This window comes from Sciurus vulgaris, assembly GCF_902686455.1.
Source record: "Sciurus vulgaris genome assembly, chromosome: 3".
In the NCBI taxonomy this organism is placed as follows: Eukaryota; Metazoa; Chordata; class Mammalia; order Rodentia; family Sciuridae; genus Sciurus; species Sciurus vulgaris.
The window spans coordinates 66,887,127-66,905,440 of NC_136463.1; the positions used below are offsets into that span (position 1 = coordinate 66,887,127).

The 18,314-nt window shown below is 42.7% G+C and overlaps 1 protein-coding gene across 1 annotated transcript; it reads right to left on the reverse strand.

Annotated features, from left to right (window-relative positions):
* Positions 1 to 16: 16 nt before the first annotated feature.
* Positions 17 to 9,207, reverse strand: TMEM97 (transmembrane protein 97). The gene is made up of 3 exons (XM_079132135.1): positions 8,687 to 9,207; positions 2,110 to 2,254; positions 17 to 1,319 (listed from the first exon to the last, which is right to left on the reverse strand). The coding sequence occupies exons 1-3, from the start codon at positions 8,954 to 8,956 to the stop codon at positions 1,066 to 1,068; spliced, it is 669 nt and encodes a 222-aa protein (XP_078988261.1). The 5' UTR covers positions 8,957 to 9,207; the 3' UTR covers positions 17 to 1,065.
* Between the last annotated feature and the right edge of the window lie 9,107 nt (positions 9,208 to 18,314).

Here is an 18,314-nt window from a genome sequence, read left to right on the forward strand (position 1 = left end):
AAAACAAACCAGGTAGTGGTCAGCAATTGCCTTTATTTGGACCAGATGCACAGGAGTCAGACAGTACCAACAATCAGACCAGTATGGCTTGTGAACAAAAAGGACAAAATCAGGGAGTTGACTGGGACCTGTTTTTTGTTTTTCCTCTTTAATGTTGGCCTCAAGTAGACTTAGAGAACACTAATGGAATGTCGAGCATTAATGTGAAGAGACCTGACAGGCACATGATGGGCTTTGTCACACCCAGCTATCCCCACCCCTGAACAAAATGGTAATGACCAGACTAGCAGGAAGGATGAAGCTATTCATTAGGAAGCACACTTCCAGAACAGTCTTTAGATGCCAGACTTGTTTCAGGTGGTCTTTAAAATATGGATGACTAAGATTTGGAAATAAATGAACAAGGTGACTTAAAATCTCCCGGGATGATGTATTTAAGAAACAAACATCTTCCAGTTTAACCTGTTTGATTGACAGGTCATCCTGGGGCTGAACCTTAGGGAGAACTAAGTTTAAATCTCTTCTGCATAATATTTTCCCTTTTTTTCTCCCAGGGGTAGAGGTGGGACCAAGAAAACATAGTTTCTAATGAGTATTAAAGAGGCACAATTTCTAATTTGAATGGCCTGAAAAACTCCACTATTTTGTTGAGTGGTGACAAGCTATAACGAATCATGAGTCAAAGGTTTAGTCGTGTGTATATGCCGTGGATCAGCTGCCTTATGAGTCAAGCAGGCCATGTTTTGAGGAAGCTTACTCAGCTTCTGGTCTGGTCCTGCTTTTGGAAATCCTACAGTGGAACTCAGACATATGGTAAGGTATTTGACACGACTTTCCTATGAAAACCCAAACTCCTTTGCCCCCACCCCTGCTGATCAATCTGTTCATCCCAGTGCCCTTGGAAGGTAAGGGTTTGATGTGGCTCCTGCCACCATCTTGTTCTTATGCACTGTTGCTGGTGTTTCAAATGCTACTGAGACATGGTTCAGAGTAGTTTTTCTTGTATTGAGTCAAAAAGGCAACTGCCCTGTGAAAGTCTCTTCCCTGGGTCAGTGGTTGTTTTCCTCATTTTCTCTTTCTTTTCTCCTCGTAGAAGGGGTTCTTCAACATGAATAACAGAAGTATGAGGGGAAAGACAAAGTAGGGGGCATAGATGGCTACAAGGGTTATTCGTTCATGGAAAGTCTCAGGACCTTGTCCTTTGAAACCACTGGCTTTGGAGAAATCCCCAAATAGAAATGTGGAGAGAATTGGAATTAAGGTTGTTAGGGTATGAACTGAGTAGATGATTGCAGGCATGCGGATCCACTTGCAGTTTCCTGAAGCAAAGAGAAAAAGATGGTTAGATCTGTGTATGACTTCCAGGATGTCTGCAATGTTCTTTACCCTGTCTCTGCCTGTTCCCTTCAAATGAACCTTTTGGTGCTTTTCTCAAGGTGGAAACTCAGAAAAAATGGTATTATCCAGCATGCAAACTTAGTTGAAAACTAGGACCCTAGTTCACTGACTGCGAGGTCAGAATATAATCAGCGAAACCATATGACAGTAAAACTTCCATTACCAGTTTGGTCTAAAATGTAAGGGGAGGTAAACCCCTGTCCCAGCATCCTCTGTGAAGTTATCATATATAGGCAAGAAGACTGCAGTTTGATTCAATGCCTCCAGTAGGCATTTTCAGCTGTATGAGCTTAGTTACTAAGGACAGGTATGGCCACCTTATTTATAAAGGCATTAATTATAAAAGAACATATGAGAATTTTTAAATGAGAAGTAAAGTCTTTTATGAATTCATTTGATGCTATTGCTTGTAGGTCAGTATACTATCCAAAGTAGGGCAGTAAAGGCAATAAAGATCTGATTCTGGAGTGAGGGGGATGACAAGTGTAATGGGAGAGGTTTCCTGATAACGAGGCAGCTATGTGGCCCAGTTGACCAAACAGTCTGAGTCACATTAATGCCCCTTTACCAGTCTATCCTGGCTGCTTCTACTGGATCCTTTAGGGCCTTTGTGTAAACTTCAGGGACTACTCCCCTCTATGTTAGAGATACTTTCTCAAGATTTCTGGGGCCTGCTTTCTGAGAAAAGGGATTTTCCCACCATTTACCAACCTCTGAAGAAGGCATATGTTGCAACGGGAAAGAAAGGCAGCTGAAACAAAAGCTCGCAAAACACGAAGGACTTAAACCACACTGGGGTGCTTTGCATCAGAGGGTCTTTGAACTCTTTAGCATACCAAGACAGCAGATTTCTAAACTGAAAAAAAAAAAAAAAAAAAAAAAAATCATGGTGAATTACAGCACCTGGCCTGGTCAGGTTCAGTAACTCCAAGTCATCTGAAGATAACTGGTGGTCTCTTATTGTCCAATCCCCTTGGCAGCAGGTGGCACACCCAGCTGGCTTCTGTGACATAGTCTAGAGAGTCATGTAACAAAAACGCACTAGCTCTAACTCAGATGTTACCTTCTCTGTGAAGTTTTTCCTCAACTCTTCCAATCCCTTCTTTATACTACCCAGCATTTTAAAAAAAATTGTTTTTAGTTGCTAATGGACTTTATTTATATGCGGTGCTGAGAATTGAACCCAGTACCTCACGCATGCCAGGCATGGGCTCTACCAGTGAGCCACTACTCCAGCCTATTATGACCCAGCATTTGAAAACTCTGTAACACAAATTCAGTGTCCACTGTCAAGAGCAACAGACAATTGGCACGTAGTAGGCTCTCAGGATGTTCACTGCAGGAAAGTGACATTTCTGTCCACATCCTTTTGTAAGGAAATGACAAATCTGAAAATCATCCTGACATTTTCCCTTTTACAATAACTGTACATCCAACTCCAAAGGCCAGATTCCCTCAATACAGAAATAAGTTGAATTTCCTATTTTTTTTTTTTTTTTTGGATGGGGGGGTAGTTGCGAGACCCAGAGGATAAATCTAACTTATGTGGAGATGTAATTTTTAATATCAAAAATTAATATCAAAAATAAGTTCTTCATTGTTTTTAACTTTGATTCCCATTTTTTTTCCTTTGAGAACATCAGTAGGATATTTGTGGAATATGAACTGCCCCAAACTATATAGCTGCTAGGTTTCAAGGCTTGACTTTGCAGTCTCAGCTCTAGCTTGGGCCCCACCCTTGTAAATACCCTGATAATCAAATAAGAGGATGCAGATCCATTCTGACATGGCTATAGACAGAAGAAGGAAGCAGCAGAGTTTGAGGCTGCCCACTTCGTTTTATAGGAGCCCAAAGCCTAGGGGCTTGGGTCTACTACCAAGGGTCTATCACAGCCTCCAGGAGATGGCACTGTCCCAACATACATTTCAAAGCCAAATAAGTTGATATTATGAATGAAAACAACTCCATAAACTGAACATGGTGGCATATGTCTGCAATCCCAGCAACTTGGAAGACTGAGGCAGGAGGACTGCAAATTTGAGGTCAGCCTCAGCAACTCAGCAAGACTGTCTCAAAATAAAAAGGGCTGAGGATATAGCTGGATGGTAGAGCACCCCTGGGTTCAAACCCCAGTACCCCCCCCCCACAAAAAAAAAAGGCAACTCCAAGGTTGACAATTTTATCTTAAACAATAGAAAATTCAAGGGCATTTTTTTGTTAATGTTTAATCAAAAGATAAAGGTTCACTATTATGAACTAGAGGTCAATATCCAGAAACAAATACTCTGTTGGCAGAATTTCAGAAAGGTTCTGTCTATTGACCAATGATCTTTAATCTGTTCTTGATGTGAACTGAATTCATGGCAAGGCAATACCCTCTGCCGCCTCCTAAGCACTTTTCAGGACAGTAATGTGGTAGGTAGGAAAACTCAAAAAGGATAAGCTGTTGCTCTTCTTCAGGGCTCTATTTCCTTATCTGTAAAATGAGCAAGTTGAACTAAATGATTTATGATTCTTTTTTCTTTTTAGATTTATTTATTTATTTATTTATTTATTTATTTATTTATTTATTTTTGTGGTGCTGGGGATTGAACCCAGGGCCTTGTGCTTGCAAGGCAAGCACTCTACCAACTGAGCTATCTCCCCAGCCCTAGATTTATTTTTTAAAGTATTAGAGGAAACTATGTGCTTCAAAAGATTTACTGCATTATGTACAACTATGATGCACCAATAAAAAAATGTGGAAAAAAATGAAAGTAAAAAAGAAGATTTACTGCAGCTGGGTGTAGTGACACATGCATATAATCCCAGTGACTTGGGTGGCTGAGGCAGGAAGACTGCAAGTTCTAGGCCAGCCTCAGCAACTTAGGGGGTCCCTGTATAAAAACCCCCCAAAACCAAAAACAAACTTCCCAACAAACGAACCAAAACAACAAAAAATACACAACCTAGGCTCAATCCCCAGTATTACAAAAACAAATTAACAAAGATTTACTGCAAACTTGAAAGGCATTCTGGTAATCTATTCAATTTGTAAACAAGAGCAATTCACCTATTTCATACATCAAAGTAGGCTTGTACAGCGCTGTGCTGTAGGGGGAAATTAGCAAAATTTAAAAATCTAGTCACTTCACCCTAATAATTAGGACCAATTGCCCACAGGCACATACCAGCCACCTGATGCCATAACATGAGCTGGACAGAGGGTAGGCAGAAGGCCCAGGCCCCCAACAGAGTGGCGAGGAGCGTGGGAGCCTGAGGCAGAGCTTTTGGCTGAGTCCTGGCTCTGGACAAGACCCTTGAGCACACTACTTGTTTCCCCATTGATGAAGCAGCACCACCCCTTACTGTGGTAAGAGACAATGACTTAATACATGTCATCTTTAGAACAATCACTAACACCTAAAATTACTTGATTGGACGTAATACATATCTGGAGATGTTCAAGTTAATCCTATTAAAAATCTTGGCATTTAACTGGTCATTAATAATTATATATTAGTTAAGATCCCTCCCCCCAAATAGAAGGTAATGAAATTGTTTCCATTTACACTCGACTCACCTTTGACTCAACTCATCACTGTTACCCATGGAAATTTACCTGGCTGGGCGAGGGCTGGAGTTCAGTGGTAGTGCACTTGCCTAGCACTCGTGAGGCCCTGGGTTTGAGCCCTCATACCACAAAAAGATTCACCTGGCCTGCACACACAGCTCTCTAAGCCAAGGTTTGCTCTAAAATCTTGTACTTCTCTAATTTAGAACGAGGACAGACAACTACCTGTTTTTCCTTATTTTAACACAAGCATTTTATCTAGCCGCAATGATACTACAAAATGCTTCCCATGTGTTAACCAAGGCGAAATTCTTCTACTGTTTCATAATAAAGTTGGAGTTTTACCAAGTGATTTGATTCAAACCAAGAAAAAATAATATGCAAATTTCAGTCCAACCATGATGTGACCTCCCCCAACAAAATCATTATTTCCCACCCCAAAGCAGCAAGAGTGAACAGGGGCACAGGCCTTCTAAACTAGGGTGCACCCCACTTGCATGCTGATGCCGTCAATCATCAACAAGCACATACATACAGTTTCTGGCCAGATTCTACCTGCATTGGTGTTTTTTTGTTTGTTTGTTTAATATTTTTAGTTGTAGATGGACACAATACCTTTATTTTGTTTATTTCGTTTTTTAATGTGGTGCTGGGGATCGAACCCAGTGCCTCATGCATGCTAGGCAAGTGCTCTACCACTGAGCCACAACCCCAGCCACTGCACTGGTTCTTAGCCTTTTAAAATCTTTTTATTTTTGGTGCTGGGGATCAAACTCAAGGCCTTGTACATGCTAGGCATACACTTTACCACGGAGCTAAACTCCTAGATCCAAAGCAGAGTAAATTCTACCCAACCAAATATACCTGTTTAAATGGGGTCTTTATGATGCAGGGCACATTTTGGTTGTATTTTGTAAGTGGTGAGCAAGCAGGGGGAATGGCAGAAAGGATAAACCAACAGGCTCTTAAGTCTGGGATGGCTACATGGAGTAACATGCTAATTCCCAAGTATTTAATGGACCTATCAAGAGCTTATAAATAGGCAGCCTGCCTGAAATCTAGCCATACAGGTTTCAAAAACTATAGATATGGCAGTACAAATGCAAGTTACCTTATAAAAGTAAGGCAGAGGGAGATTTGATCAAATAAGAGAAGATGGCAATGTGATGACCTGAAGAGATTAACGTGGTGTGGCCACAAGGTGAGAACACCGCACACACCAGAATGGGAAGAGGCCTGGAACAGGTTCTCCCACAGAACCTTGGAAAGGAACCAGTCCTGATGACACCCTAGAAATTCATTTTGAATTTCTAATCTCAAGAATTGTGAAAGAATAAATCTGGGTGAAGCCACTATGTTTGTGATGATTTGTGGAAATGACTACAATGTGTGCATACGTGTATTTTGGCAGTGCTGGGGATCAGATTCAGGACCTCATGTATACTAGGTGAGTGCTCTACCACTGAGCTGTATCCCTACACCTTAGGTATGTTTGAGCTTATAACTTAAACTCCTATTTACAAGTGGAGGCTACATAGCCCTGACTTGCCCACTCAGCCAGTTCCTGAAGAACCAAGTAGCCAGACTGTAGTACAATGCTCTTGCTACGTACCTCCTACACTTTTCCCATGGAAATAGAGGTTAGAAGTCTTCCCAGTTATGCTTAGTTCTAAAGTGAGCAAAAAAGGAGACTTACTGGAGTCAGGGTATACTGTTGAGCAGTGGTTCTAAACCTTTTTGGGAGGATTTGACCCCTGGAAAAGTTGACTCTTCCAGGAAGCACAGGGCACATACAATTTTGTATACACTACTGAGAGCTTATGGAGTTCAGATTAAGAATTGCTTTGCAGGGCCAGGGGTTATGGCTCAGTGAAAGAGCTCTTGCCTAGCATGTGTGAGGCACTGGGTTTGATCCTCAGCACCACATAGAAATAAATAAATAAATAAATAAAGGTAAACAAACAAACAAACCAAAAAACTGCTTTACAAACTGGGCATGGTGGCATATGCCTGTTATCCTGTGACTGAAGAGGTCAAGGCAGAAGCATTGCAAACTGGAGGCTGCCCTCTGTAATTCAGTAAGCCCCTGTCTCAAAATAAAAGAAAGGACTGGGGAATGTAGCTCTGTGGTAAAGCATGCCTGAATTCAAACCACAAATCTCCAGCACCAAACAAAGACAAAGAACTGCTTTGCAGAGAAAAAGCAGTTCAGGATAAAGTGAGAAAATCAAATCTTTAGGCAGAGGAATGGTGGCACATGCCTGTACTTCCAGTGACTCTGGAGGCTGAGGCAGGAAGATCTCAAGTCTCAAGTTTTAGGCCAGCCCGGGCAACTTTGGTGAGACCTGTCTCCAAAACTAACTAACTAACTAGCTAATTAACTAAAATAAACAAATAAATAAAAGCAGGGGTAGGTGAGTGGGGAGGGGAGCACTGAGAACTGTAGTTCAGAGGTAGAATGCTCCTGGAAAGGAAAGGAAAAAGAAAAATCAAATCAAATCTTTGGGTAGTGAAGACAGTCTTGTCCACAGTTCTATCAAAAGGTTGGAGAAACAAAATTGAGGGCAGGAATTCCATGGAAGGTTACATGGTCCAGATAAGGGGAAAACAAACCAAAACAAACTCAGACAAGAAAACAAACAAAAAAACCAACTGTAGTTCTGAATACTTTAAAGCAAAAATGATCTCCAACACCCAGGAAATGGGGCCGGGGTGTGACATTTCATCATTTCACTCGGGTGCTCATTCTTACTCAAACCCAGTTATAATGGCAGATGTACTCAGTCTTGAGCTTGGGTTTTTTGTTTTGTTTTTCTGGTACTGGAAATGGAATCCAGGGGTGTTTTACCATTGAGCTACATTCCCCATCCCTTCTTATTTTCTATTTTGAGACAAGGTCTTGTGGAGTTGCTTGGGGCCTCACGAAGGTCCCGAGTCGCTGGGATTACCGCACCCAGCACTACTGAGCTTTTGAAGTTGCTGTACCTCCAAGATCTTGCAGAAGCGCTGTCCTAGCAGCATCAACCAAGGCGTGAAATCTTTAGACAGCTCGAATTCTATTAGGATTTCTTTTCTTTCTTTGGGATTAGACTGGTATTTTAAAGCCCTCCCAGAAAACTACAACTTTGAGAGACTAGGGTTTTTGTTTTGGTACCAGGGATTGAGCCCAGGGGCACTTAACCACAGAGCCACATCCCGAGCCCTTTTTAAATGTATTTTATTTGAAGACAGGGTCTCGTTGAGTTGTTTAGGGTCTCGCTAAATTGCTGAGGCTGGCTTTAAACTCGCGACTCTCCTGCCTCAGCCTCCCAAGCCTCTGGGATTACAGGAATGTGCCACCATATCCGGCAAGAAAACCCCAACTTTGAAACAAATCCAACACGTGATGGTAGATACTGGTTCATCCAGGCTATTTCCCTCAAACACTGACAACTGACCAGAGGTGAAACTGTGCAGTATTAACATGTTCAGGAAACAAACGGCTTTAAAGGGAACAAAACGTTTGTACCCTGCGGTGTGGGAGAAGGGGCTGGGGCAGATGAACAAAAAGGGCGAGGAAGATGCAGCACGGAAGTTAGGTAAGAGGGCGCCGGAGTACTGGCAGGTCCCAAGGAAGCGGGGAGGGAGAAGCGTGCCAGGGGAGGTTCTACCGGATGCCAGAGAAAACCCGCAGGGCACCGAGGGGCTTCGAACTCGGGGGACCCGTGGGCGGGAACCCACGGGGCGCTCCTCACCTTGGCCCAGTAGAATTCTCGTGGCAGCACCACCTGCAGGTCGAAAAACAGAGTGATGGGGATGTGGGAGAGGAAGTAGAGGCCCAGCAGCAAGTCAAGGCTGCGCCTGACGATCACAGTCACCATACTGTGGTCAGGCGGGGAGGAGCCGAAGTCCTCTTCGTCCCGACCTGCAGACCTGGGAAGAAGGCCGGAGCCCTCCAGCGGCGCGGGGATCCCGGGCCGCAGCTGCCGCTCCGCCCCCTTGAAGGCCATGCCGACCACTCCCATTGGCTGGTGGAGAAGCAGAAGAGGCGCGCGAACAGGAAGCGGGACTCTCTGCGGTGCGCTATTGGCTTCTCCGCGAATAGCTTCAGGGAGGGCGCCCCGCAGGCCGTCTCCATTGGCTGCCGGGAGCGCCGCGTGAGCGGGGCGGGGCTCTGGCCCTACCACGTAAATGAGCGCACAGGATCCCGGTTGCCAGGAGATGTGTGGTGTGTCGGCGCCGACCGCGTGTTGCAAGGGGCTGCCCGCCTTGGTCCCTTTCCTTCAAGGTTCTATTCGCCCGCTGAGTCGTGTTTGCCAGCGCCTGTTAAGTGCTGGCCATGGAGAGTATTATCTGGAGCTGCCAGTACACACTGCGGGTGTCAGAGAGGGGCAGGCCGGGCTTCTGCGATGGTGCTGTCAGCAAGATCCCTGTCTGGCCGGGGTTGGGGGTCCAGGAAACTTGAGAAGGATGCTTAGGAAGTAGCCTCAGTTGATAGCGGAGGAGATAAAACTGACAGGACTTGGTGATTGACTGTGGAGAATGAGGGAAGATCAAGGATTCATTTCTCATTGAGCAAATCGGTGATCTTTTATGCAGAACCCAGTTCGGCTTGGAACAGGATGAGTGGGTTTGCCATTCACTGAGAAGAGGGAACACAGGGGAAGTGAGTTCAAGAGTGTTGACACTGAGCAGGCTCGGCAGCATCTGGATGGATGCTAATAGGCCGTTGGATGAACCTGTTGGAGACGAGACTTATGAAACGTCAGCGTTTGATGGGGATTAAATTTTGAGAGCTGAAGGCCTGGAAGAAATCCTAAAGGAGCCCCGACCTCAGGGGTCATGCGAGGAGGGGACTGAGATGGAGGTGGGCAAGGAAGAGTATGACATCACAGGGAGGGTCAGCTGGGTCAGGGCAACGCTGGGTGGTACCCACCAGTGGCCCTTTTGAGAACAGTTGTTGGGGTGGGGGAGGATGGCAGATGGCAGAGCAGCAAGGAGTAAGGAAGTGGGGAAATGGAGGCAGAGAGTGTCATGAAGGGGAGGAGAGGTCCTCAAGAGAAGGTGTTTAAAGTTGATGGTCAGGGGAAAGCCTGTCCATAGAGCGAGTAGAAAATGTGGCTCAAGGCTTCTGTGAAGGTGGAGGAAGGATTAGGCTTAGGGTGGGGTGGTTTGTGTGCCCCACGGGTGGAGGGATTGTTGGCAGTGCTGAGGTGAGTGGTCCTTGACCTGGAGCCCCCATTCTCCTAGGCTGTGCTTTTCTTCATTGTGAGGTCAGGTCAGGAAAAGGGAGCTGGACTCATCCAGAAGTGGGGTTCAGGAAAACAAAGGTGATTCCAGGAAGCTGAACAGGAGAGTGGTTGAAGTGACGGAGCATGCAATTCAAGCTGGTTAGGAAGACCTGAGGCCAAAGGGGGCTGGTGACAGAGAAAGTGAAGTGAATGGGTTTGAGACACTGATGAGGAAGCCCAGCGAGTGTGCTGGGTGTCATTGGCCAGGAGGTTGGGAGATTAGGACAAGGAGGTGCAATGTCTGGAATCCTGGTGTCAGGAAGTTCTGCCTGAGGGAGAGTATGACTGAAATGGAATGGGGAGGAAGGTCTTTGAAGATGAGGTCAAGGGACAAAGTATCCAAAGGCCACCTAGGCATGTTTAGGTGGGGAGAAGGCTTGTAAATAATGGTAGGAATCAGGATGAAATTGGACATGGGCTTAGGGGTCAGGGAGACTGGTGACCCTGAGTCTGACCTTGAAGAGTGAGTAAATGAACAGCCTGCGTCAGCGAAGGCTGTGGGAAAGCTGAGTTCTGGGGAGAGCCAGGTGCCAGTTTCCACAGAGTTGATGGCTGAGGGGCACGGAGGGGTTTGGCTGGGGAAGAGCGGGTGTTTACCTGGGGAGTACAGTTGGCAGCAGTTGAGAAGGCATTGCAGTAGAGGGACATGGAGGTTCTGTCTGGGTTGGGGAACAAGGGATGAATGACCTGAATGGCCGAACATGCAAGAACAACAAAGTTCTGACTGGTTCTGGAGCTTGCAGGGGACTAAGGGAGGGGTATTCAGTGCTGTTTTTTCTGCTCCAGCAGAGAAAACTTCCCTGTAGCGAGGCTGAGGCAAGGATAACTCAGAACCCGCTGCTGCTTTTTCTAGAAAAAAGGCTGATGTCTGAGAAACTTAGGTCACCTGAGGAAATTGTTATGAAGTAAGGCCTTGAAGGCAAGTTGTCCTTCCTGCCCTCCACTCTGGCTTCAGTTCTTCTTGTATAGCTTCTGCCTCTTCCCCTTCTCCAGACCTGGAAGAGAATATGAAGAGCTGGGAGGGCCCTTCCAGATAATCGAGGGTCTAATACCTCATGAGGGAACATGCTTAGAGAGGTATTGTTCCAGCTCACAAAACTGGTAACAAGGCAGAGAGTAGAACCTGTGTCCTAAACCCCAGCCCCTCTCTAAAAGGGTGGAGAAGTGTTTAGTTCAGGCCTTCGATCTCTGGAGCAGGGCAAGCGCCCTCCCCGACAAGGTTCTCAGACCTTCCTGATGAGGGAAGACTAGGGCCCAGGAGAGGCCTGGACAGGCAGGAAAGGGCCTGGGTGTTCCATCACCCGCAACACCCAGAATGGGTTTAAGAATGTGGCAGCATCTTTTAATGAACATGGAGTAAAAACCCTTGTACTTGCTGGGGAAGGAGTGTGGGGCCCTAAGATGGCATTTGCCCAGGGAACATGGTAACTGTACAGCTGTCAGCGTGACTGCAACTCAAAAAACATCTTGCCCAGCCAAGTTTGTTATCTGTAGATAAAAGATTTTCAAGGCCAAGCACTTGCACTGGAAGGTCCTATAATTAAAAAAAAAAAAAAAAAAAAAAAAAAAAAAAAAAAAAAAAATCTCTCTCCTGTTGTGTCTTCTGTTTGAAATTCCTTTAGTGGGAGAACGGTGGTTCTTGACTTGATGAGGTCAGATCAGTCTTAGAATGCAAATGGCCCTGGGAGAGGTCAGCTGAGGAGGACACAGCTAATCTGCAGTCATCACCCAAAAGCAAAAGTGCTTATGAGAAGAGACTACGTTTAGGACCTTACGAAATTTATTTGCATTATGATGAGACAAACACCATCAGCCCAACAGTGGACACTGTGGTGGTGCAAAGGGGATTTTAGCCACTTTCCTTCCTCTCTGCTTTTGCTTCACTTTCCTACTTAAAATGCACCCACCCTTCTTACTCTACCCCCTGCCCACCTCCCTACATCATTCTCTATTTTAAGGCCCTGTTGAAAGCCATCCCCCGACATTGTGTCTTTTTTTTTTTTTTTTTCGTAATAGGGATTGAACCCAGGGCCACTCTACTACTTAAATTCATCCCCAGTGCTTTTTATTAAAAAAAAAAAAAATTTTTTTAAAGTTGTTGATGGACCTTTATTTTTATGTGGTGCAAAAAAATGGAACCCAGTGCCTCATGCATGCTAGGCAAGTGCTCTACCACTAAGCTACAACCCCAGCCCACCCTTTTTATTGTTAGGGACAGGGTCTCGATAAGTTGCCCAGGCTGGCCTTGAACTTGTTGATTATTCTGCTTTGGCCTCCTGAGTTGCTAGAATTAAAGGCATGTGCCCTGTGCTCCCCCCACCGCCACCCCCACCGTCTCTCTTTAGCGGCACTGTCTCTGAACATGTTTCCCACTAGACCTCAGGTTCTGCACAAATAAGCACTGTGCCTTATGAACCTTGATTTTACTAACACAGCTGGAATCATTGTTGAATGAACTAAACAGAGAAGTCAATCCTCTGCACATGCAGACAAGTCACTTAGGAGAAGGAACACTGGGTCTAACGCCAGCTAGCCAAGGGCATGCTGTAGATGGATCAGATTTCAACAGGTTCTGATATTACGGAAAGTGGTAAAAGCTGGAAAGCCACTGTGGCTCCCCAATCAGCAGATGGCTTCATGCCTCAAGACCAAACCAGTAGACTCGGAATCTCTCCTGAGATTTGTGGGTTTCATGGAGGTGATGGGCAGCTGGCTACCTTGCTCTAGGCTGACTTGAGTGGTTCCCCGCCCCCCCCCCCCCCCCCCCCCCCCGCTTCTTTTTATCTTTTTTTGGTACTGAGGATTGAACCCAGGGGTGCTTTATTCCTGATCTACATCCCCAGCCCTTTTTAGAGTCTCATCAAATTGTTTAGGGCCTAAGTTGCTTGCTGAGACTGACCTCAAACTTGTATTCCTCCTGTCTCAGCCTCCCAAGTCGCTGGGATTATAGGTGTGTCACTGCACTAGGCTTCTGCTGGCTTTGATGGAATGGGAAGTATGCCATATCACTCCTGTGATAGTTTTTCCAAAAAAGTTTGAAACATGGGGAAACAAATTCAAATCTTTGTGAACCTTTCTATGTGATAATTGACTTTGACTTTGTCCCTTCATAAATGACAATGTCACAAGGTAAGAAAAGGCAGAGGGAGGGAATCTCCTATATTAAAGGACACTAAAAAGACATGACAACCAAATATAAGATGTGATCCTAAACTAGATCCTGAATTGGAGGAAAATACTACTTATAAATGAAACGAGGGGCAATTGGATAAATTTGAATATGCATGACATACTAGGTAATATATCAATTGTTAAATTTCTTAGACATTTATCATGATGGGCTGGAGATGTGTCTCAATGTCTCCCTAGCACTGAAAAAAAAAATATTGGCATGATGATGGAATTATACTTAGGTAGGATAATGTCCTTGTGTTTAGAAGATTTATTAGGGGTGAGTTTTCAGCAAAAACAAAGTCATAAAGTACAGACACTTGTATACAAAATGTACACAAATTTGTATGTACATAAACTAATAGGGAAAATGTGGCAAACTAATTAAAACTGGTGAATCTAAGTGAAAGGTGTATGAGATTTGATGATATTATTTCTTTCCACTTTCCCATAGAGAGTCAGGGCTAACACGCCTAACCCTCAAGGAAAACAACAACGAAAGGGCTGGGCGTGTGGTCCAGGCTTGACTGCTTGCCTCGTGTGCTCTGGGTTTGATTCCCAACACTTAAGATGGGGAGGGGGGTCCTTATTAAATTGGCATCATCAACTGTAAACTTTTTATGATTATGATTTCTACTTACCCTCAAGAAAACTATAATACATTTTTAAATTATATTTTGTACAGGACTTTAAACTTGGTTATAAAATCCTGAAGAACACATTTTTAAAAAAGAATAAATGAATCTAGTAGGTTGTAGGCTATAATATCAATCTATAAAAATCAATTGTATTTTTAAACACTAGCAATGAACAATCAAAGTGAATTCAAGATTCTCTCATCAAAAAGAATAAAATACTTAGGGATAAATTTAACAGGAAAGCCTTATATACTGAAAACTGCAAAATACTGTTGAATGAAATGCTAAATAAACAGTAAGAGCCCGGTTTACTGATCAGAACTTATTATTAAGATGACAATATTCCACAGACTGATTTAAAGACTCAGTGCAATCCCTATAAAATTTCAGCTACCTTTTGTGTAGAAACTAACATTTTACAATTTGTATGAAATTGAAAGGGACCCAGAATAGCCAAAATCATCTTAAAAAAAAGAAAAAAAGTTGAAGGACTCACTTCCTTATTTCAGAATTTACTACAAAGCTATAGCAATCAAGACAGTTTGGTACTGGCATGAAGACAAATACAAGTCAATGGAATAGAATTGAGATCTAGAAATAAACTACATTTACCTTTTTTTTTTTCCAGTACTGGGTGGGAATCAAACCCAGGGTCTTGTGCATACCAGGCAAGTGCTGTATCACTGAGATCCTTTTGTTTTTTATTTTGAGACAGAGTCTAAGTTGTCCAGATGACCTTGAGTTTGCCATCCTCCTGCTTCAGCCTCCTGAGTAGCTGGGATTACAGATGTGCGCTACCAGACCTGGCTTCAATTGATTTTTTTTTTTAATGTCCCTCAAAATGGTTTTATTAATTAGAAGAGACTGAAAATATATTATGTAATGGTTAAACATCTTTCCATTTGCTGGAAAAATACAACTCGTTATAAAATTTAAATGTATAGTTTGGTGGCATACTTAATGAATGTACTTAACATTCATTATTGTCCAACCATCCCCACTATCAATCTCCAGAATTTTTTCATCATCTCAAAATGAAATCCTACACCCACTGAATAGCAACTTCCCAGTCACCCCAGCCCCTGGTAACCACCATTCCATTTTGTGTCTCTAAGAATGTGTTCTAGGTCACTCATATATGTAGGACTATAGGTTACTTGTGCTTTTGTGTCTGGCTTATTTCACTTAAAATAATGTCTAGAAGGTTAATCCATGTTCTATATCAGAATTTCCTTCCTTTTTAAGCCTGAATAATATTGCATTGTAGTTATATCACATTTTGTTTATTCTTTGATAGACATTTGAGTTGTCTTCACCTTTTGGCTATTATGAATAATGCTAGGAACATGAGTGTACAAATGTTTTTGAGTCTGTTTTCAACTCACGTATGTACTCAAATGGAATTGCTAGATCAAATGAAAATTGTTTAAATTTTTTTGGAGGAACTGGCATACTGTTTTCCATAGCAGCTGCACCATTTTTCATTCCCACTAGCAATGTACAAGGGTTCCAATTTCTCCACATCCTTGCCAACATTTGTTCAATATTTAAAATTTTAAAGAATCTTTTGCTTTAAATATATTTTTGCCAGAACTATGTAGCTGCAGATTCAGGCTAATTCTAACTATGGAAAATGTCTACCATATAAACTAAATGGAACGTCCTCATTGGCAAAGCAAGCAGTCAAAACAGATTTCCCTTCTGTTGGAAAAAGTCAAACTTCATTTTATGTGTTTCTACAAAAAATATCTCACTTCTCAATTTTGAGACAGAGAGCTGTGCCATGAATTTGCTGCCTGGGTGAAATGAATACTGCCAATCTCAGTATTTCTTCTTTATTGGTACTGGGGATTGAACCCAGGGGTACTTTTAACATTGCGCTACAGCCCCAGCCCATTTATAGTTTTATTTTGAGGGCTGGAGATGTAACTCAGTGGTAGAGCACTTGCAAACATAAAACAAAAACAAAAGACAGTGTTTTATTCTGAGACAGGGCCTTGCTAAGTTGCTTAGGGCCTTGTTAAGTTGTTGAGGCTGGCCTTCGACTTGTGATCCTCCTGCTTCAACCTCTTTATCAATATTTCTTCCTAATGCTCCTTGCTTTACTTTCAAGAAGTTCTTTCTCAGGATTGACGTACTATTTGACAGTAGTAATATGAAACAGATGAGGTCTTTTTTCTGTTGTGGTGGTGGGGACTGACTTGGGGGTTTTGCACATGCTGGGCAAGTGTGCTACCACTGAGTTACATCCCCAGTCTGAGATCTGTATGAACAAAAACTGCTTAAATTGTCCCTTTATTTGGCAACCCAGCATGTTTTTATACCCAGGAACATTGTGCCATAGTATTATCTATGATATGTTAAGAGTATATCTTTCTTTTGTAAGTGGGAGAAGAGGGATGTAGGAAAACAGTGATGTTGACTCTCCAAACCCAAATCCAAACAAGTACGTGCCCCTGTACTTCCTAAGAGTCTTCATTTTACCCTTAGAGGTGTGTATATCTAAGTTTAAAGAATGCTGCTTTAATTTGTTTTATTCTCTTGCACCCACCATTATTAATGTTTTATGCAGTCTGTTTGCTCACTTCTCACCAGTTTCTTTGTTCACCAGCTTTGCTTCGCATTAGAGATCTGCTCTTAGTTATTCTTTTCCTTTTCTTTTTGGTACTGGGGATTGAACCTGGGGTACTCTACCACTGAACTACACCCTAGACCTTTTTATTTTGAGACAGGGTCTCTTAAATTATTGAGATTGGCCTTGAATTTGCCATCCTCCTGCCTCAGGAGCCTGCGTTGCTGGGATTACAGGTACACACTACGGTGCCCGGCTTCTTTCCTTTTTCTTGAAGTAAAGTAATTCCCCTTTAGAATTACCTTTAGTGGGGCTCTGCTGAAGGGAAACTAAATTTGTTTTCTAAAAATATCTTGAGTTGTCTTAATTTCAAAACTCATGCAAATTCTATTCTTTAATGTTTTTATTTAATATGAAAATTATATTTTAAGTGAAATACTACAGGGGAAAAACAAAATAAAAATTCCAGTCAAGAAATTTTCCTCATCTTCTGAGATCTTAAACAAATTACAGCTGATTACAGCCCTACCTTATCTGTCAATACTGACTGGTTTGTTTTAGAAATTCCACATTTTGTAATTCTAACATATTTTGATAGATCCCTTGATTTGCTAAGCAGTTCCCAATGGGAGCAGGTCAGTATATTTTCTCTAACATCTACCTAAGAAGGACTTTAGTTTCGAAGTTGTATGTGTGCTAGGTGCCGTGGCACATGCTTGTTATCTCAGCTACTCCAGAGGCTGAGACAAGAGGATCATAAGTTTGAGGCCAGTTTGGGTACCTTAGCAAGATCCTGTCACAAAATAAAAAATAAAAGAGGCTGGGGATGTAGCTCAGTGGTAGAGTGTGCCTGCATTCAATCCCTAGCACCATACAAAACACACAGAAAGAGGTTATATATGCAATTCAGAATGCTCTCTTGTAAATGATGGGACACTGGGTTTCTTATTTAAACATTACTGATATTAACACATCTTCCTTAAACGCAATTATTGTACCTGGTATTCAAAGTTTATTGAACAATGGGGCTGGGCTACAGCTCAGTGGTACAGCACTTGCCTAGCATGTGTGAGGCACTGGGTTTGAGCCTCAGCACCACATAAAAATAAATAAATAAATAAAATAAAGGTATAAAAATAAATAAATAAAAGTATTGTGTTCATCTACAACTAAAAAAAATTTAAAAAACAAAGTTTATTGAACAAATCAACTAATTTGTTGAATGAATAAACTAATATAGGATTTTATACTAATTTACATGAGCTAGAATAGACAATGCCTGTTTTCTCCCAACCCCCATGTTTGGGGGAAACAAATCCACTCCTTTTGCTACATCAAAAAAAGAAAGGGAGAAGTAAATGCCACCTGCAAACTCAAGAGTAAAATTGCTTGGTCCAGCCTCAAGGAAAATATTCTGAAGTCAAGTAGTCTGGTTTCAGGTCTGAAGTACACCGACTGCCACAGAGCTGAGACTTCTTCCTGAGTTTGGAAGTGCCTTTGGGCTTTAGGGGCAGGACATAGGAAGAAGAGGGGAGTCAAGTACTTGTGCTAGTCTGCTTCACCCAGAGCAATTTACTTTTATTTATTGTACTGGATTTTAACATACTGGGGTAAGATTTCACATGAAAATTGACTTCTTTGCTTCAAAAAAAAAAAAGGTTGGAGGAAAAAAAAGAAAAAAAGTTTGAAAACTATAGGATTGAGACTCTGG